The sequence below is a fragment of the Rutilus rutilus genome, assembly GCF_951802725.1.
Source record: "Rutilus rutilus genome assembly, chromosome: 24".
Lineage (NCBI taxonomy): Eukaryota > Metazoa > Chordata > Actinopteri > Cypriniformes > Leuciscidae > Rutilus > Rutilus rutilus.
In genome coordinates, this window is record NC_140228.1 from 7699563 (window position 1) to 7721931 (window position 22369).

General features: G+C 34.4%; 1 protein-coding gene across 1 annotated transcript; it reads right to left on the minus strand.

The window, feature by feature from the left end:
• Window positions 1-9333: 9333 nt before the first annotated feature.
• On the minus strand, window positions 9334-20634 carry vim (vimentin). The gene is made up of 9 exons (XM_084398495.1): window positions 19991-20634; window positions 18651-18711; window positions 17412-17507; window positions 15513-15674; window positions 14494-14619; window positions 11242-11462; window positions 10368-10411; window positions 9870-9952; window positions 9334-9784 (listed from the first exon to the last, which is right to left on the minus strand). Exons 1-9 carry the CDS (start codon window positions 20521-20523, stop codon window positions 9746-9748), a joined length of 1365 nt encoding a protein of 454 aa, XP_084254621.1. The 5' UTR covers window positions 20524-20634; the 3' UTR covers window positions 9334-9745.
• Between the last annotated feature and the right edge of the window lie 1735 nt (window positions 20635-22369).

Here is a 22369-nt window from a genome sequence, read left to right on the forward strand (position 1 = left end):
ATCCCAGACAGGAGCTTTACAGGCTCCGCCCTCTTCTGGAAAGCGGGGTGGAGCAGCAGCTCATTTGCATTTAAAGATACAGTACATACACGGAAACAGCATGTTTTTCCTACCACTCAAAAATTACCATAACAACATGGTATAATAAATTATCTGTGTTGTTTTTTGAGCTGAAACACCCTGTTTCAGGGACACCCTGAGACTTAAATTAGGCTACATCTTGTAAAAAGGGGCATAATAGGTCCCCTTTAAAGGAAGCAAGTGAGAAGTCCACAGAGTCTCTTGTGCAAACTCTGAGCAACACAATCTCCTCTGGGAGGCTCCAATTTAGACTTCTGAAGACCTTACAATTATCACTGTTGAAGTACTGGCGTATCACAGCTGTCTGAACTTTGAACGGCTAAATCACCTGTAAGTGCAATACAAAAGTCACGTGTAAAACAATCCGCTGTTTTCATTTAAGATCACAAAAAGGAGCCTGAGGAGTTTTCTATCGTACTCATGAATGTTTGAGGAGCTCCCAGGCCTTATTCCGAGGTGGAGAGAGAGAATAAGATGCTTTACGCTCCATCGGTTTAGCTCCGATTACTCGCTCATCCCAGTGAGAGCAGCAAACACTTGTAAGAAACACTATCGCTCCAACAACAGGCCTGATAAACCAATACACTTCTGTTACAGCTTCTGACACACTAGGCTGCGCTTGTGGCATCAGATGTCTTGTTCGAGAGTTTGTATGATTGAGCTGCTAAAAGCCTCGTGTTAGGTTCAGGCAGACTATCTATCTGGTTTAATGAGAAGAGTGCATCCGTGGGTCTATCCTGCCCACCTCAGCACTCTCAGACACCTCCACATCTCAGATGATGCAGATTTTAATGCTTCATTTAAATATCTTTCTCACTTGCGCATACAATTAATGTTGCCTTAATGTCATGTTGGAATAATCATATTTGATGAACCCACCTGAACGCCCCCGCAATGTTGAAACTACCAATGGGATGTTTACAGACTTTCAGAGTTGGGGATGTTTAAGACAATTAATGGCTTTTAATATAGAAGCGAACTAAGTTTTTACAAAATACACATCTCTGCACCAATAAAACAGGCAAAACCTTGTTTTACTGCCAAATTAAATGCAATATCTTTTGTATATTTTATAGCAATATATTTCTTATTATATTACGTAGATGTTCAGCATTTCCCAGAAAATGTTTTACCAGTTGCTAATTCTTTTCTGTCGGCTCTTAAAAGCATAAATGATAACATCTGCACTGGCATTAACATCAGCAAGCAGCATCATCCAACCAAGTCTGTTATTGCCTTTGTCCGAGAAAGACCCAAGGGGGCCTGCTCGCAACAGCGAGAGACTGGCACCTCCTGGTGGACCTAGGGAGACAATTGAGGTTTCCAGACACCATTGCAGTCACATCACTCCGACCGGACATGGTCTTGATGGCAGGTGGTGTTACTTGAACTAACTGTCCCCTGGGAAGATCGAATGGAGGAAGCCCAGGAATTGAAGAGGGCCAAGTACGCTGATCTGGTAGCTGAGTGTCGGAGGAACGGGTGGAAGGCCCGCTGTGAGCTTGTTGAAGTGGGCTGCAGGGGCTTCACAGGCCAGTCTCTACACCGGGTCCTGGGACTCTTAAGGATTTGCGGACTGCACAGGCAAAGAGCCATCAAGAACATCCTGGAAGCTGCTGAGAAGGCTGCACGGTGGCTCTGGTTAAGGAGGGGGGACGCGTGGCGTAGGGCGCTACCTGGACTGATCACCCCCGGCTGGGTCGCCCGGGTAAGGGTGTCTGATGTAAGACCCGAAACACCCTATGACCCCAGGAGCATCACTGACGATGTGTTCAGGTTGCACCACAAGGTGTATTCAAGTACTAATAACACCTAGCTGTCTCTCGTCTTTAGTCTGAACCTTAAAAATTAAACTTTTAACAGTCATCTGTTGTTGATGATACAGAGGAATTTGAAAGTGAACACATGCAAAGATTTTTCTACCCTGGAAATGAACGACTCTGAAGGCAATGTAATCACAGTTCATCGGCTGCATCCGAAATCACATACTTCCCTATTATATAGTAGGCGAAAAACAGTGTATGTGACAAAAGAAGTATGTCCGAATTCACAGTACTTCTTTAGGCAAAAAGTACCTGATGATGACCTTCTACTTCCAACGAGATTCTGAAGTGTGGATATGGACACTTCACTATCCCATGAGGCCATGTTTAAGTATTCTGCCCAATCTCTGGTCACAATGCAGCACTGTGTATCTGTGGCTAATATTACTGGCTTATAAAAGGATGGAGAAAATGCTTTAGTTTCCACATGTTTAGTTGATGACTCACACAATATTTTGGCACACATTCATGTGTCACCTGTTAAAAGCTTGCCAAATTAGGCAGATGGTAACACAGACCAGTCATGTGACAAACCCACATCCTCAAAAACCAGCAATATTTGCTTCCAGTGTTTAATTTTAAAGACATTTTTGTTTACTTTTGAACAATGATGTGTATTTCAATTCATTTCCAGTGTCATGAAGTCCTGAAGCAAAATAAGTTGAGATGCACTTTGCTAACTGCCAGACAATGTCTACGACAACTCAGTATCAAATTAAGTTTGTGTAACTCATTATATAGATATACCGAAAGTGTTGTTTACCATATCTTTATGTACACAATAATAATCCTTTACATTGTAATCCTTTTAATTTTAATATTTGGCATGTTTATGTGCTGCTGTGCATCCCTGTGTGTTTAATAAGCAGAATGCGCTGTGGACCCACCTTATAGACGCACATTACTAATGCGCTCTTTAAATAAAAAAAATAAAAAAATAAAAATACTCAATGGCGCAGTCTATTTCAGTTGCCTCAAAATAGCAACGGTCCAACAATGCGCCTGAACACACCTCATTTTCAGACCAGCACGCCCATGGGCGCAAATGCATTTGCTATTTAAACAACGTGGCGCAGGACGTGAAAATGATAACTGCGTCGGGCTGAAACTAGCAAAGGATACTTGCATTGCGCCGGGTGTAAGATAGGGCCCTTGAATGCATGTTGTTTTCAACTAATCTTAAGCAAGCTATTAATGGGTAACATTTGCCAAGCAATAAAAAACATTTTCAGTTTCTGGAATCAATAAGACAGTAGCGATTCGAAATGATGTAAACCTCTAATTTAGTGAACTCAAAGCATGCTTCTTCTTTTCTCTGTAAAGTGCGTTCTGAAGCAGACAGCTATCTTTTGTGTTATTATATCTGACACCAGAACTTAGTTATAATGCTTCTCTGATTACTTTGCCCCTCTTGAACACTGCAATTAATTCTGGTCTCATAGCTGAGAGTTAAACAAGAAAACGAGTGTTTCATCAAGGTCTATGATAATTAAAGCCTCATCCCTAGCAATTAGCCCTTGTCTCACGCAGAGGAAGAAGTTGCTCAGAAACGCTCATCATTATTAAGGCCACCGCATGTCAAACACGAATAAAGCTCCATTGAGCTCTTCTGTGCCTCGTCAGCCAATGCTGAAATGTCTAGAATGTGTCTTTGTAGGCCTACTTTAATATTAACATAATGTTATGCTATGTATATAGCTTGCAGAAAGTTTTATTTTTGTCAGAATATAAGTCAATGTACAAACATTTGCTCACAAAATGGTCTAGTTACGGTGCCGTGCAAAACCCCAAGAGGTAGCCGTTTCTGATGGATCTGTTCAAACTGTAATACATTTGTGCAGTATTTTCTACATGTTCATAATAGCTGATATCTGGTTAAACTAAATCTGTTTCCCAATGGAGAAAATGAATGGGATTTTTACTTTTGGAACACAACTGTGCTCTTTAACAAATGTTTCATTTAACCTTTCATAGCTTTATTTGGGTATGTCATTTAAAAGACGTTCATCAGCTTTTATTAATGATTAAGGCTAAATGCACCATATACAGTGATTTTCTATCATTTCTAATGAAGTATGTTGTTCCAAATTCAGACAATGTCTGCTCAAGGCTCCTTTAACCTTTGACCTTCCTTCCTTCCCACTAATTTGACTTATGACTTTGGCTAGAAGCAGTTGACCTTGATGGCCTTTTCATTTGGTTGGTGGCTAGCAGCAGTTAAGCTGGTTTTGAAAACAGCATTCATACGTGCCACTGACCACAGGCTTTAGCAGTGAAGTCTCTTTTCTCTGCCCCAAAACCTTGACCTCTTAACTGTAATGTCACATTACAGATTCATACAGACTCGACAGCAGTGAGTGCATGAATTAGCCACAAAAGGCACAGAACACAGAACATGTACGGTGCCTGAGGTTATTAAACCCATCTGGGCACAAACTCTCTCAAAGTTCACTCTGAGCCAGTTATAATCACAATATATCTGTAGAATAAAGTAAAAAAGACCTTATCAGTCCTTTGGTGACCAGAATGATAACACTCTTTACAGTATTTAACTTGCTTTCACATTAAAAAACTAGATGTTTTATAAGATATAAATGTAATTATCGTTCTTTCAGCCTCACAAAAATATATTTATTTGTGAGGCATGGTTTTTGTCGCCTTTTTTTTTCTTCCGAAAATGTGTTTTGTACACAAAATACATGCAATTAAAGTAATAATCCATTCAGATCAGCTGTTCATTATAATGCTTCTTATGTGGCTACCAAATAATAGTACAAAAATTGATGTATTATTCATATTATGTTATATTAAAATTGTTATATTATGTGAGAAGAAAGTAACCACAGAGCGGTAGAAAATACATGAACTAGCACTATAGAAAATCAGTTGCTCAGGGCAACAGACAGTTTAGCTGTCATTATATAAAATATTTGTCAACAGAATGTTGAGTCAGCTAATAAAAAAGTATTGCAGTTGCAATTCTCAGCCACTTTTTTTCTGTTCTGCAAAACAATAAAAAATTCCAAAGTAACTTAAAAGTTGACATATAGTGGGCAAAAGTGATGTCCCTAGGGTGCATATTTGTTTTAATGACCATACAACACTGTAAAAAGTGAACAGTTGGATCAACTTTAAAAAATTACTTCAATTGGCACCTAAAGAAATAAAGTTTTCTCAACTTAAATTATCACGTTTTTCACGATAAAACGTGATAATTTAAGTTGAGAAAACTTAATTTCTTTAGGTGTTACCAATTGAAGTAATTTTTTTAAGTTGATCCAACTGTTCACTTTTTACAGTGAAGTTTGATTAAACCATCAAAATGTGAGAAAAATATTTTATATTTTTTTATTATTTTTAATATGAGGGAAGAGCAAAACATTAAACTTGGTTAAGGCATTTATCTGACAAACTTATTTTGCAAAAAAAGGGAAAACTACTACGGAAGCGTATTGCATTCACTTGAGGAAAAATAATCTACTCTGTTTTTCTGAATTAACGAGTTAATTATCTCAGAATTACGAGATAATTTTTCATGAATAAAAAGTTTTTGCTCTGTTTTTCTGAATTAATGACTTAATTATCTCAAAATTATGAGATCATTTTTCTTGAAATAAAATGTATTTGCTCTGTTTTTCAGAATTATTGAGTTAATTATCTCAGAATTATGAGATCATTTTTCATAAAAAAATATTTTGTTCTGTTTTTCTGAATTAACGAGTTAATTATCTCAGAATTATGAGGTAATTTTTAATGAATAAAAGTTTTTGCTCTGTTTTTCTGAATTATTGAGTTAATTATCTCAGAATTATGAGATAATTAAGTCATTAATTCAGAAAAACAGAGCAAATACATTTTATTTCAAGAAAAATGTATCTCATAATTTTGAGATAATTAACTCGTTAATTCAGAAAAACAGAGCAAAAACTTTTTTCATGAAAAATTATCTCGTAATTCTGAGATAATTAACTCGTTAATTCAGAAAAACAGAGTAGAATATTTTTCCTCAAGTGAATGCAATACGCTTCCGTAAACTACAGCTACTGTACAGGTTTTATGATAAAAATAACCTAAAAGCTCACAGGAACATGCATTGACTACAACATATTCAGTTATTGTTTTTAATTTTTTAGTTCTTTGTTGTTTTTGCATATGCACAATTTCTTTGTATGACCATAATAATAAATAATAAACCAATTGACTCCAAGCAAAGCTACGCAATATGCTTACACAATCTTGAACAAAAACATTTGAATAAAGGGTGAAGATGTCAATTTTCCTGTATTGGACATCATTTTTGGCCTCTGTATCCGTATAAAGTTTTAAGAACACATTGAAATCTTAATTCAGATAGAATTATGAGTACCTGCGCTGCCATGAATGTTCATGAGCTTGTTTTGTAGATTCATTATCGCATTTGTTGGTTTGTAAAAAGCAATATTCTCTGTTTTGACAGACGTCTCTCTAGAGACCATCCCAATGCTCCCTCTCTTTCGTGTATCTCTCTTGATTCCCCTAAATCCCTGCTGGTGACACAGATTGCCCTTCACAGTGTTTCTGGAGGAGATAATGAAATCTGTAATGGAACAGCAGGTCCGTCTGAGATGTGTGTCCCTGCAGCTGCTATAGACCTGGAATTACTGAATCTGAACAACACCAGTCAGACACTACCATACTGGAGTTTGTTAAACACAGTTTAAAAGGCTGAATTGTCCATGTCATGTTCCAGTTTTACGGTAAGAGACACACGCACGGATACATTTTCAATTTAAGGAAAAATCTTCTGAGTTTCTTTCTTCTTTCGCTGCTTCTTGTGGCCTTTCTGTCTTTGTCAATCATCACTTTTTCAATTATACTATTAGTGATTAAAGACGCAGCAATTTCTTCTCATCAGACCCAGTGTCTTCATGATTGTAATCAAGCCCAGATCAATCCTTCCTGCCTTCCACTTAATAAAACAGTGTAAAAAGGGAGAAACAGTACAGTTTCATTAATCAAGATGCATCTTCATATCAGACGTTTGAGATAGAAGAGCTAAGAAGAACTACAAATGTATGTACAGTAGGTCCAAAAAGTATTCTGATGCCTAAACCACTCATACATGAATGTCATTGCATTGCAAACAACATATCAACATTTGTTTTCACGTTTTGAATAATGTGCTTGTCCTCAATCAGTTTTTATTCCAAGTGGTGCACAATGGGAAGTGAGTTTCTGCCATTTTTCTGAAAAGAAATAATAATAAAGGTATTTGCGTTATTTCTCACACAATTCTGACTTTATTTCTCACAATTTCTAGGATATTTCTTCCAGTTTTGAGTTAACACCTCGCAATTCTGACATACAAACTCGCAATTTGAGTCAAAAACTCAAAATTTTAAATGTAAAATAATTTTTTTTTTCTAAATGTATTAAATCTTTTGGAATATATATATTTTTTATTCCAAGGGTTCTGACTTTATTTCTCACAATGTCTAGTATATTTCTTCCAATTTTGAGTTAACACCTCGCAATTCTGTCATACAAACTCGCAATTTGAGTCAAAAACTAAAAAAATTAAATTTACAATTTTTTTTCCCTAAATTAATAAAAAATTTGGAATATTTTTTTTATTTATTCCAAGGGTTCTGACTTTATTTCTCGCAATTTTGACTTTTTTTTCTTGCAATTCTGAGTTTACATCACACAATTTTAACTTCTTTTCTTGAAATTGTTAGTTTACAATTCAGCCTTTTTTTCTTTTTTTTTAAATTGCGTGTATTTTTTCCCTCAGTTCTGAGATTACATATCACAATTCCGATTTCTTGAAATTGCGAGTTTATACACTATCTCGAAAATGTTTTCCTCTAAATTCTCAGCCCATTATGAAATTATGGTGCTCTTGGATTGATTCTGACAAAAAAATGGATTTTAAAATTTTAAAATTTAATTTGGATTAATAACCTAAAAAAAATATTAAAAGAATAGGCCTACTGCAAGTTATTTCATTCATGAACGCAGCTGTCACGGTCATGTTCTGTTTCTTTGTCTTGTTTAGTTTCTAGTCGTAGTTTTTCTTGTCACTGTTTTGCCCGAGTTCTTCATTAGTTGTCATGGTTTCTTATTAGTTACACACCTGTTCCCTGTTCCATTGATTATCATGCTCAGTGTATTTAAGACCTCTGTTTCTTTTCTTCCTGGTCTTATGCTAAAGTTACGCTTCTGTGTGTAGTGCTTTCTGGTTCCTCTTTATTGAAAGGTATTATAATTGTTCATTCTGCTATATGCTAATTCTTGGTTTTCACCATACATGCACCACCAGACAGCTACATTTCCCCCGGTATCACATGCAGACAAGCCATAGTCCCAGACTAAAATGCATGTCTGAGCTGTCTTAACTGAAAGTAACTTGCACTGACATATCTTAAAATATGTTAGTGCCATTGTTTTGTCTCAAGATGCACACCAGTAAAGTTTTTCTTTTCTTTTCTATGGCATGCTTATAAAAGCTACTTGCATGTCCTTAATTGAACTAAGGCCTAATCCTGGCTTAATCTAAACCCTGTCTGTGAAACCCGGTCTTTTATTATAGTATATCCTTATACGTTCTCCACCCACGTGCAATTGAAACCAATGTCCACTAGAGGGCAGACGAGTAAAAGACTTGGACTAGAAATGGAACAGGATGTGGAACGGTGCCATTTACATACTAATGACTTCATTAGGCGATGTAAACAGCATGTTTTAATTACCTTAACCCTGTAAATATTATATAGGAATAAGCATAATTGAATTAAAACATGAAGTATTCCAATTTTAATTCGATTATTCCATGCAGGATGTTCATCTGACAGAATGTCTGGATTTCCTCAGTCTAAAATAATTATTCAAATGTGATTTTATTTAGGTGAAGGCAACAGAAAAAAAAGAGATATTGGTTTAATTTCAACAGAGTTTTTTTTTTAATATATTGATCCTGCATATCAATGCCAATGTGCAAAATCCTTCTTTAAGATTGTCATCATTTGCCTGGTTTTTGCCCTTTCCTTTCACCCTCAAGAAGAAATGGATTTGGGTTTTCAAGGTAAGCATTTAGTGAAATTCATATGATAACATGATGACAATTTTTTTTAAATCCACTCTAAAAAAGAATGTGGATGTCTTGCAACTGGGTATTGATATTCAGCTAGTTAAGCACGCAGAGAACTAATCACTAAAGGAGATGATCTCATTTGGACTAATGATTGTGTCCAACAAACTACCTTTAATTAAATCATAGAAATGTTGTGTTGCTCGTTGCCTGGATAGATCCTGCTAATCTGTTTATTTTTATGACAGGGAAGGTTTTTACTGCACAACAGAGAAGCATTTGAAAAAGCCCCTCAAAGTTCAGTTCATTTTGCACATCGAAAATGGAAGACAAATACTGTTTATAAAAGAATGAATCTGATTGTACTTTAAAAGGTTTATTGAATTTGTGTAAATTTGTTGACAGTTTGGTCTTATGGTGAAAGAGACACAAGTTCATCAAGTTTTTGGTCATTTGCAATAATTATACACAACAGAAAAAGTTGAAGCAGTGTATAGCTGTGGTCTTCAACAGTGTAAACTACAGACTTTGTGGTAAACATAAACCTGGTTAAAGCTGGTTTACTCAGTGGCCTATGTTGCCTTTTCAGCTCTAGTACAGCTCTATTAACATACCGCTCTAATCTGGCAATGCAAAAAAAAGGCACTTAAAGCTGTTTTTCTTTTTTACTCTTAACAGAAACAACAAAAGAAACTTCATTCTCTTCCTCTTCTACTCCAGCGTGGATCTTCAGCTCTCTAGTGCCCCTACTGGTCACAGGTACACATGCGGTTCATTCATCATCCTCGTTTTGGGTAGACTCGTTAATTATCTGTGATGATCGAAAGGTCAAAAGGTTATCATTTTCATATAAAAACGTAATATCTTTTATAAAAAACTCTTTGCATGCCACTCACATGTCCATCTCTTGTCTCGATAGTCTTTATCACCACTTTCTTTGACTGGTGGTCTATCTTAGGTCTGATTTCGCTCATGGACTCTGCAGGCAGAATATCAATCCAAATATAGTCATTTCATCATAAAAGTGTGATTGTGCTTCAAAGGGTAATAAGCCCAAAAATATGCAAAGCTATTCACTTGGGCTCAATAGGAAAATGTACCATTTTGATTTCTAAATTAATGTTGAATTTCAATGGTTTTATACTCAAACCATGTTTATTCCGACTGCATGTAAACATGTATTTGATTTGATATGATTGGATGCAATTTTAACACAATATATGGGACATGTGAAGCATCTTCTTGGCTGTTTTAAAAGTTGATAAGCCTATTCATTTTACTATAGTATAATAATTCTGCATGTTTTTTAGTTAGTTGTCATACATTATTTACATTCAGCATTGTTTTCCCTAACGTTCACGACATTCATAAGGATGATCTGAAGCATACTGTACCTCGAAGGGTTAATGATGTGATGTTGGGAAATGGTGTGGTGATCCTTGAGAGAAATAAAGAGAGAAATGATGTGTAAAAACCAATGTCAAGTCAAAAACATCAAGTCTTAAATTTCCACTCAGTATTTTTTCCCCATTAAAAAGTTTTAGCCCTAAAGAACTAAATAGTACTTTTGAAAGATATATTTATATATTTATTTACATTATAGGCCACTTTAAGAGCTGACATGTTGAGATCAAGTGACCAGCTGAATACTATTCACTTTTTCTTTTGCTCACAGAATATTAATTTTAATTATAATAAAATTGTCTAGTTAACAGGGTTAAAAATGCTTTCATTAGTTCTAGTTTTAGTTAATGATAATGTCAACTGAAACTAAAACTGATAAAAACATTTTTTGTCAATTGAAATAAAATAAGTATTAATGAAAAACGTAAACTAAAAGGACAATTAGAAATGTTTAGAAACTAAAACTGAACTGAAATTATAACTGGAAAAAATTAAACCTAAATAGTAATATTTTAAAAACGAATAAAAATGACAAAAACATTTATCAAAATTACTAATAATTTAATTAAAATTAAAAAGAAAACTGAAAATATATATAAAAAAGCTCATTCACAATATTAATACAACGTATATAAATAGTAAATGTTTTTATTTTATTAATTTGAATGTATTATTTTAAAAAACAATGGTTTGAATGAATGATTCAATGACTCACTCATAAAGACTACTGGATGAATCAGAGTTTTTGAATCAGCTATTGTTTTCTTGATGCTGCATTTATTCCACTAAGTGTCATTATGTAAGTCCATGTTGAGTGCACCTTTAAAGAGAACATACTATAAACATGCACAAGCAAGAATTCACCTGCTTTCTTCCCCTTCCAGCAGCTTCCTGTAGGTGGCGATCTCAATATCCAGGGCCATTTTAACATTCAGCAGATCCTGGTATTCACGTAGATGACGCGCCATCTCATCCTTCATGTTACGGATATCCTCCTCTAGATGGCCGATGCTGTCCTGGTAACCGGATGCCTCCATGGAAAAGTTATCTTCCATCTCTCTCATCTGACGCTCCATGGACTCATTCTGAAATTATGGATCCGATAATTTGACATTTAAGCAGCCATAATATAAAGCACTTTAATAAATGCTAATCAGGGTTATTATAGTTAACTAAAACCATAAAATAAAATAAAAAACACATTTTTGTCATTTAATAATAAATAAAATAGTGCTGTCAAATTGATTAATCGCGATTAATCGCATCTAACATAAAAGTTTGTGCTTATATAATATATGTGTACACACACAGACATATACTGTATATATATATATATATATATATATATATATATATATACAGTGCAATGCATAAGTTAATACACCCATGCTAAAGTTGACTAAAAAGAGGAATAAAAAATCATATTTTGGAAATTGAACTTAATGCCTTAATTAAATAAATTAGGAAAAATCCAACCTTTAAGGACACCAATTTTCTTTGTGAATGAATAATGTATCGTAAATAAATAAATGTTCTTCCTTAAAATACAGGGTGCATAAGTTAGTGAAAGTGAAAGAAAGTGAAAGTGACACGTGACGGCCAAGTATGGTAACCCATACTTGGAATTTGACCTCTGCATTTAACCCATCCAAGTTAATGCACACACATTAGGAGCAGAGTAGTGAGTAGTTAACACACACACACTGCAAACGTGGATACACACACCCAGAGCAGCGGGCAGCCTTTGTGTGGCGCCCGGGGAGCGATTAGGGGTTAGGTGCCTTGCTCAAGGGCACCTCAGTCATTTCCCACCAGTTCTGGAATCGAACCAGCAACCTTTGGGTTACCAGTCCAACTCCCTAACCACTAGTCCTTGACTGCCCACTGCCCACTTAGTACACCCCTATGTTAAATTCCCATAGAGGCAGGCAGATTTTTATTTTTAAAGGCCAGTTACTTCATGGATCCAGGATACTATGCATCCTGATAAAGTTCCCTTGGCCTTTGGAATTAAAATAGCCCCACATCATCACATAGCCTTCACCATACCTAGAGATTGGCATGGTTTTATTTCAGTTAGCCTAAAAGCTAGTTTGATTTGCATTGCTCTCAATGCAAATCAAACTAGCTTTTAGGCTAACTGAAATAAAACCATGCCAATGCCAAAAACCATGCCTGGATCCATGAAGTAACTGGCCTTTAAAAATAAAAATCTGCCTGCCTCTATGGGAATTTAACATAGGGGTGTACTAACTTATGCACCCTGTATTTTAAGGAAGAACATTTATTTATTTACGATACATTATTCATTCACAAAGAAAATTGGTGTCCTTAAAGGTTGGATTTTTCCAATTTTTTTTAATTAAGGCATTAAGTTCAATTTCCAAAAGATGATTTTTTATTCCTCTTTTTAGTCAACTTTAGCATGGGTGTATTAACTTATGCATTGCACTGTATATATATATATACACACACAGACACACAAATATATATAATATATATATAAGTATAATAATATATATACACAAACTTTTATGTTAGATGCTATTAATCGCATATATATATTATATATATATATCCCAGCTAACAAAGATATGTTCTAAGCCCATTTTGCTAATATTCTCATAAAGTTTGCCATTATGTTTTTATGTATTTAATTTCACTTATTTCTATTTGCTTTTAATGTACAGTACCAGTCAAAAGTTTGGAAACATTACTATTTTTAATGCTTTTGAAAGAAGTCTCTTATGCTCATCAAGCCTGCAGTTAAAAAAAAAAAAAAAAAAAAAAAAAAAACAGTAATATTATGAAATATTATTACAATTTAAAATAATGGTTCTCTTTTTTAATATACTTTAAAATGTAATTTATTTTTGTGATGCAAAGCTGAATTTTCATCAGAAAGTACTCCAGTCTTTGGTGTCTTATGATCCTTCAGAAATCATTCTAATATGCTGATTTATGATCAATGTTGGAAACAGTTGTGCTGCTTAATATTTTTTTATAACCTGAGATACTTTTTTCAGGATTATTTGATGAATAAAAAGTTAAAAAGAACTGTATTTATTTAGAATAGAAATCTTTTGTAACAATATACACTACCGTTCAAACGTTTGGGAACAATAACTTTTTTTTTTTAAAGAAATTAGTACTTTAATTCAACAAGGATGCGTTAAATTGATAAAAGGTGATGGTAACGATTTATATTGTTAGAAATGTTTTTATTTTGAATAAATGCTGTTTTTATGAATAAATGCTGTTAACGTTTTACTCATCAATGAATCCTGAAAAAAGTATTCCAAAAAAATATATTAAACAGCACAACTGTTTCCATCATTGATAATAACTGAGTATCAAATTATCATATTAGAATGATTTCTGAAGGATCATAAGACACCAAAGACTGGAGTACTTGCTGATGAAAATTCAGCTTTGCATCACAAAAATAAATTACATTTTAAAGTATATTAAAAAAGAGAACCATTATTTTAAATTGTAATAATATTTCATAATATTACTGTTTTTTTTTTTTTTTTTTTTTTTTAACTGCAGGCTTGATGAGCATAAGAGACTTCTTGCAAAAGCATTAAAAATAGTAGTGTTTCCAAACTTTTGACTGGTACTGTATGTTGTTTTGTATGTAGAGACTTTGCACGTTGTCCAAGACAAATTTCCCAGTGATGGGACTAATAAAGTATAAAAGTAAAAAGAAAGTAAAGTAAGTAAAGTTATGAACGTTCAAATATGTTTTAAACATTTTTTCTTGGTTATGCGAATGTTAAAGGAACATTCCGTTTGATCTTTCTTCAAACATTATGGAAGTGTTACTTTTGAATGTTCTCTGAACATTCCGAAACAAGTAGTCACATGTAAAAAATGTTAGACAAACGTCTAACTAAAATATTTCAGTAAGAAACGCTCCATGAACTATTTATAAATAATGTTTTTGTGACGTTTTGAGAACATTATTAAAGACCAGATAACTTTTAACTAACATTCTATTAATGTTACTGGAACGTTACTATGGCGTTCTGAGAACGTTCCCTGTTAGCTTGTATATTATCTCAATGATCCTAAAATAACACTGATGTTAATATAATCTTCTCCAGCACTCACAGTTCCCTTAAGAGCTTCTAAGTCGCAGGTGAGAGACTGAAGCTGGCGACGGTAGTCATTGGCCTCCTGCTTGGCCAGACGCATCGCGTCGTTGTTGCGGGCAGCAGCTTCTGACAGGTCAGCAAACTACAAAGAAAGAGAAAGTCCAAGATTAGGATAAAGATAAAGCTCCATCTGCCTCTCTCTTTTGTTTTCTGTTTACCACTGAATGACACTGATTGTGCTAGTTTCAAGTTTGAAGATCTAGGCTAATAGATCAATAGGTCCATTAGGAAGATCAATACTGTGACACAAGAGCAGATGGTCTCGAAATCCTCTACGTCGACCATCTGCCACGTCTGAGTCGATACTTACTCATTCCTTAAACATCTCACACTGTCTTACAAGATCAGCAGCACTTCCACTCACAATAATGCTAAATGATCCTTTGTTTTATTGTTTCATTGTTCATTTGTTGTTCTTTAGTATCTCAGGAGATTTAATAGATGTTCATCAACTTTTTATTTGGAGAAATATAAATACACATACAGTAACAGAGCTATAAAATTTGCATAGCAGCTCAGACTCTTCAAATCTAAATGTTTTGTAAGGCCTGGTTTCACAGACAGGGCTTAGATTAAACCAGGATTAGGCTTTAGTTCAATTAAAGTAGCTTTAATAAACATGTCTTAGACAAAAACATTACTGGTGTGCATCTTGAGACAAAACAATGGCACTGAAATATTTTTAGATGTGACAGTGCAAGTTGCTTTTACAGTAGTCTCAAACATGCATTTAAGCCTTGTCTGTGAAACGTATGGTAAATGTAGTAGTGTATCTGAAATACACAGGCCTAACAACATGTGGTTGGGACAAAACATGTTTATTCTTGCTGATCTGATTTGAAATTGGTTGCACAACTTTAGATATAGAGAAAGATAATGGAATATGGGAAAGTTTTTTCCTTATTATAAAAATGAATTTTATAATGCATGATTGTTTATTGTTGTGATGGAAAAACGATTAGCTGAGATACTGACCTTGGATTTGTACCATTCCTCAGATTCCTGGATGTTCCTGGAAGCCAGAGTCTCGTACTGCTGCCGAACGTCTTTCAGGGCAGCGGTGAGGTCAGGTTTGGACACTTCCATATCAATCTGCACATGCTGCTCCTGCATCTGGATCTGGATTTCGGCAAGTTCCTGAGGAGATGTCGGAAAAACACAGTTTGTACCGTTCAAAGGTTTGGGGTCTGAAAAGAAGTCACCAAGGCTGCATTTAGTTGATCAAAAATACAGTAAAAACAATAATATTGTGAAATATTTTTCATATTTAATGTTTTAATTTTATTGCTGTAATGGAAAAGCTGAAATTTCAGCATAATTACTCCAGTCTTCAGTGTCACATGATCCTTCAGAAATCATTCTTACATGCTGATTTGATGCTCAAGAATTATTTCTTATTATTATAAATATTGAAAACACTTTATGTGGAAACTGTGATGCACTTTTTTCAGGATTCTTTGATGAACAGAGGTCAAAAGAACAGCCGATAACATTAAAAATGTCTTTACTGTCACTTTTTTATCAATTTAATGCATCATTGCAGAATAAAGTATTAAAAAAAGAATAATAATACCTTACTGATCCCAAACTTTTTAGTGTAGATGTCATTTTTAGTTTTTGATTTGAATGCAAACAGAACAAATATGGCTGAAATAAAGTAGCGATAGTTTATTAGCCCTGAACTAATGTACTGTGTACGTCCTGATCCTGAAACAATGTCTCAGCTTTATTCTCTTGGAATTACTCCCGTTTCCACAACCCATTTAATCACTATGGCAGCCGGTCACACATGCCTGACAATCCCCTGATATTAACAAGCCCAACAAAAGAGTCAGTCGGCCAGAAAACCAGGACTGTGAGCAGAAGAGTTGAATTCCCAGAGGAAATTCAATTCATTTTATTTGATCTTTTAATAGCTCAGGAGATTCTGAGTTGTTTCTTTTAAGTGTCAGCTTTGTCTCAGATGCTTCTCCTTCTAAATCTATAAACATAATGTGGATAGTATTGCTCAGATAATCTGAGACATGACTGATATCTATTCTGAGACGCATATGCGATTATTGGGGTCTTTTTGTCAGGAGCAAAATCTGTGAAAATTGTCATTTGCATTTAATGTTATTGTCATCAATGAGAAACAAGTGAGATATTAAAGGGGTGGTTGATCATGATTTCACTTTTCTTACTTTAGTTAGTGTGTAATGTTGCTGTTTGAGCATAACGAACAACTGCAAAGTTACAAAGCTCAAAGTTCAAAGCAAAGGGAGATATTTGCTTTTAAAGAAATCGCTTTTTAAGGACTACAACAAATGGCTGGTAGGGACTACACGACATTCCTCCCGGGTTAGTGACATAACCAACCCTAGAATTTACATAAACCCCACCCCCTGAACACGATTTATAGATTATCAAGACAGAATATGCTAATCAATGACTAGAAGATAACTACACATAAGCTACATAAATTCATCAACTAACCATTCAGAAATGTCCTGTTGCTTCTATATGTTGTCACTTCTTCTTGAGTCTCTCCATCATTGTCTGAATCCGGTTTGAACATAAAATGCTTAAAGTTTTTGAAATTTTCAGTGCATGTCTTTGTGAGTGCAAGCTGATGAAGCTCCGCCCTCTGTGCCGGAAGCAGCAGCTCATTTGCATTTAAAGGGACACACACAACGGTGCGTTTTTGCTCACTCTCAAAAAGTGACAATTTTAACATGCTATATAAAAATATCTGTGGGGTATTTTGAGCTAAAACTTCACATACACACATCTGGGGACATCTAAGACTTATTTTACATCTTGTGAAAAGGGCGTTATACCACCCCTTTAAAGAGATCTCATTTTTGATGTTTCTGTCTCCAGGTGGTTCAGTACCTCATCGTGAAGCTTCCTCAAGAAAGCGATCTCTTCTATCAAGGACTCCACCTTTCTCTCCAGGTCCAGTCGGGCCAGGGAGGCGTTATCAACATCCTGTGGGCATAACACATGTAAAATATATCAATTATGTGCCAACCTAGGAGACATCTCTCCTAAAAATATTGGGTTACACTTTGTTTTAAGGTGTCCGTGACTCCGTGCTACAGTGTAATTATACATTTAATTACTGAGTAATACTACATGTACTTACTATAGGGTTAGGGTTAATAATAGGGGTTGGTTTAGGGTTAGTTGCATGTAATTGTGCATAATTTCTAGTTATTACTACAGTAACTACATGTAACAAGGACGCTGTAAATCAAATGTTGTTTTGAACTTGTGCTTCCTTGACTTCATCTGAATTCCACACAGTTCCTTTTTTCATTCTTCTATTTCTCTGCACTAAAAGAATCACATTATACACTACCGGTCAAAAGATTAGTTTTTTTTTTTTTAAGGTCTCACCATATGGGCAGCCACTACTCTGGTCTTCAATGTCACATGATCCTTCAGAAATCATTCTAATATGCTGATTTGCTGCTCAAGAAACATTTCTTATTTTTATCAATGCTGAAAACAGTTGTGCTGCTTAATATTTTCGAGGAAACCATGATACGTTTTTTTTCAGGATTCTTTGATGAATAGAAAGTTCAAAAGAAAAACATTTATTTGAAATAGATACAATTTTGTCACTTTTGATCAATTTAATGCATCCTTTCAGAATAAAAGTATTTAATTTCTTTCAAAATGAAAAATCTCACTGACCCGAGACTTCTAACCATTCCTGAATGAATTAAGTAACAATAGCTCGCCTGCTGCTAATTGTTTGTAGAGCTGCAGCTGGTGGTGGCAGACACCCTTTAAAGCGCGCACACACACACACACACACACATCCTCTTCTCTGCGACCATAAGTCACCAATGTCCCCTGGTAAATACTGGCTCCTCCCACTCGTACAACAGTTTGCATTGTCATGAACGCCCAGCCTGCTCTCAGACAAAGCTCTCTTTTCAATTGTGTGTCTGAATCTGATGCCGGATAAGAGGGCAGCTTGACCAGGCCCTGCACTGACCCTTTTATTGTGAGGAGGCTGGCAAACACTGACTGGAACGCTAACTGATCACATGCAACTGGTGCTGGCGCTCAATTAAACATCAGGCCCAATAATATGCCTAAAAAGTGGTTGTTAGTGGATACCTGTCTGAAGCTCCGAAGGCTGTTCTCAGCATCCTCTTTCAGAACCATCTCTTCTTGAAGTCTGAAAATGATATGAATATTTGAGCAAAGCCACACCCTCATAACACAGCCAAACCCACTCAAGCAACTCATGCACTGGAGCATCTCACAAACGAAATATGTTCACCAGATAAAGCCTTTGATATCAAACTTAAATCAATTTCTTTTCATTTGATGATGGGTAGGTCTTAATCTGGTAAAGAAAAAATCAAAGAGCTTTGTTCTTATGCAGAATCAACTTGCACTGTAAAAATGTTGTAACATTTAACTGCTTTTATTAAGGTCATAAATATGATTTAATTTGACTGAATTAACTTTTAGTCATTTAAAAGTCAGGTCAGGGAGAAATAGATCCTCAGCAAATCAGATTTTAAAAGAAATATTTCATAGGATTATAAAATCTTTCTATATTTTCTTACTAACCCACGGTTTATACAGTTTTTTTTTTAATCACATTTCATATTCTGGAGATATGAAATATGAAACTTTAGACAACATTTTGGTTTTATTTGACCTGGTAAAGAAAAAAACTCTGCCTATAAGGAAGAGCTTCATCCTGAGTGAATTAATCATATTACACGTCCAAAAAAAAAAAAAAAAAAAAAGGCAATAAAAGGGGAACATATATTTATGTAGGTGAAAATATGTTATTAAACATGACTGAATCAACCTGACTGTCTTATGCACAAATCATTTTAAAGAAAACTCCGCCTATAAGGAAGAGCTTTGTCCCGAGCGAAATAAACAGCATAATACACTGACAATAAAAATAAATGGGGTAATATATAATTCTGTTGTTAAAAAAAGAATTTTTTATTAACCATGATTTAATCAATCTGACTATCTTATGTTACACAGCAAAAAATAATAATAATAATAATAATAATTTAAGGATCACCAGGTAGAAATAGCTCCTTAAAATGTACAGCTATTATCACTTTTTACAGTGACAGTGAAAGAAAATTTAAAGATTATACAGGCTATATTCTTTTAGGATTTTAAACAACATTGGACCGTCTACTCCAAAATGCATAGCCTTCCATGTTTTGTTGTATAAATGCAACATTTAAAAAATGATATTATAGCTTATATATTTTATGAATGCATTTTTGTTAGCCTATTTATTATTAATTTATGTTAAATGCGAAATGACAATAATCTGATTTAGACTAAACCCAAAATCTAGTTTGCAAAAACTGCCTTTATAAAAGTATGAACGTGCACCTGCCACATGTAGCCTATTTTTTATTATTATTTACTTATTTCTTTTACTTTGATGAGTTTTTGTCAGTTGGACATACTTCTCTTTGAGGCGCTGGATGTCCTCTCCCATATTGTCCCGGTCCACCTCCACTCTGGCCTTGTCGTTGGTGAGCTGATCCACTTGTCTCCGCAGTTCCCTCATCTCATCCTCGTACAGATCCCCGATCCGGGTCGCGCCTTTGCCCCTCATCTGCTCCAGCTCCGCCGTCAAGATCTTATTCTGCTGCTCCAGAAACCTCACTTTCTCTATGTAACTGGCAAACCTGTCGTTGAGATGTTGCATCTGCGCTTTCTCATTGGTTCGGTTGGTTTTGAACTCGATGTTGATGGCGTCGGCGAGCCCGAAATCCAGTTTATCGGTGGCGAGCCTGGGCAGGGGCGCGCTGGAGCGCGTCCTCACGCCCCTGCTCATGTAGACGGACGAGGAGGACGCGCCGCCGCCGTAGGACACGCGTGGGGTTGTGCGCACCGGGCTGCTGTACTGCCGACTCGAAAAATTGGACCGGGACATCGCTTCTCGCTCCCCACCGAACATCCTTTTATAAGAAGAGGTGCTTGTTCGGTTGGCCATTGTAATCCTTTAGTTCTGGGTTGTTGTTGAAGTCTGCGTCTACTTTCACCCTGTCCGGACCAACCGAGACCACTGCAGAGGTTCGGCTTGCATTTATAGTCCACTCCCTATGCTAATGACATAACGGCGCAGGGAGGTTTAGTGACGTAGAGGTGTCGGGGCGGAGGAGCAGATGTGCCCCTCTATTAATGAAAGAGCTTGACCATGGCAAACACTACAGGGAAATTATATAGCTGTAAAACGAGATGTAGGCCTAGATATAGCCTGTTTACGGTACAGTTTATGTGTGTAACAAATGCAGGTTACCACGTTTTATAATATTAATATTTCAAAATAATGTAAACATAAATAAATATAATGTTATTTCAAATATTACTACGAAAATAAATACATAAATACAAAATATTTATATATTCAAATTATACACTATATTATTAATTTATTTGGCAATAGGCAATTTTTACTGTATTTGATAGGCTATATATATTAATGTATTTAGTAGAATATATTAGCCTATATAATATTGTATTTAGTAGAAAATTATATTAATATTAAAAAGAATGTAAACATAAATAAAAAATAATATAATGACAAATTAAATAGGCCTACTTATTATTAATCTTTTATATCATATAATATATTATTATTAAAACAATAATAATATAATAATTTAATTAATTATATATATATAGGCTATATATACAGTACAGGCCAAAAGTTTGGAAACATTACTATTTTTAATGTTTTTGAAAGAAGTTTCTTCTGCTCATCAAGGCTGCATTTATTTGATCAAAAATACAGAAAAAAGTGTAATATTGTGATATATTATTACAATTTACAATTGATTATTGCTTATTGATTTATTTCAAAAAAAGAAAGAAAAAAAATTACTGACCCCAAATTACTGACCAGTAGTGTATATTGTTGTTACAAAAGATTTCTATTTTTAAAACATTTGCTTCTTTTTTTTACTTTTTTTTTTTTTTTTTTACTTTTTATTCATCAAAGTATCCTAAAAAAGTATCACAGGTTATGAAAAAATATTAAGCAGCAGAACTGTTTCCAACTTTGATAATGAATCATCATATTAGAATGATTTCTAAAGGATCATGTGATAGACTGGAGTAATGATCCTGAAAATTCAGCTTTGCATCACAAAAATAAATGATAATTTAAAGTATAATAAATTGAAAACCAATTATTTTAAATTGTAATAATATATCACAATATTAAAAAAAAAATCTGTATTTTTGATCAAATAAATGCAGGCTTGATGAGCAGAAGAAACTTCTTTCAAAAACATTAAAAATAGTAATGTTTTCAAACTTTTGGCCTGTACTGTATATTAATGTATTTAGCAGAAAATTATATTAATATTAAAAAGGAATGTAAACCTAAAACAATATTATTTTAAATAATTACTACTACGAAAATAAATAGGCTACATACACCATATTTATATATTCAAATTATATAGTTTATTATTTATTTATTATATATTATTATCAAAAAAGTTTATCATTTTTGAAGAATGCGTATTGCATTCACTTGAGGAAAAAATAATCTACTCTGTTTTTATGAATTAACGAGTTAATTATCTCAGAATTACGAGATAATTTTTCATGAAATAAAACGTTTTTGCTCTGTTTTTCTGAATTAACGAGTTAATTATCTCAGAATTACGAGATAATTTTTCATGAATAAAACGTATTTGTTCTGTTTTTCTGAATTATTGAGTTAATTAACTCAATAATTCAGAAAAACAGAGCAAAAACTTTTTATTCATGAAAAATTATCTCGTAATTCTGAGATAATTAACTCTTAATTCAGAAAAACGATTATTTTT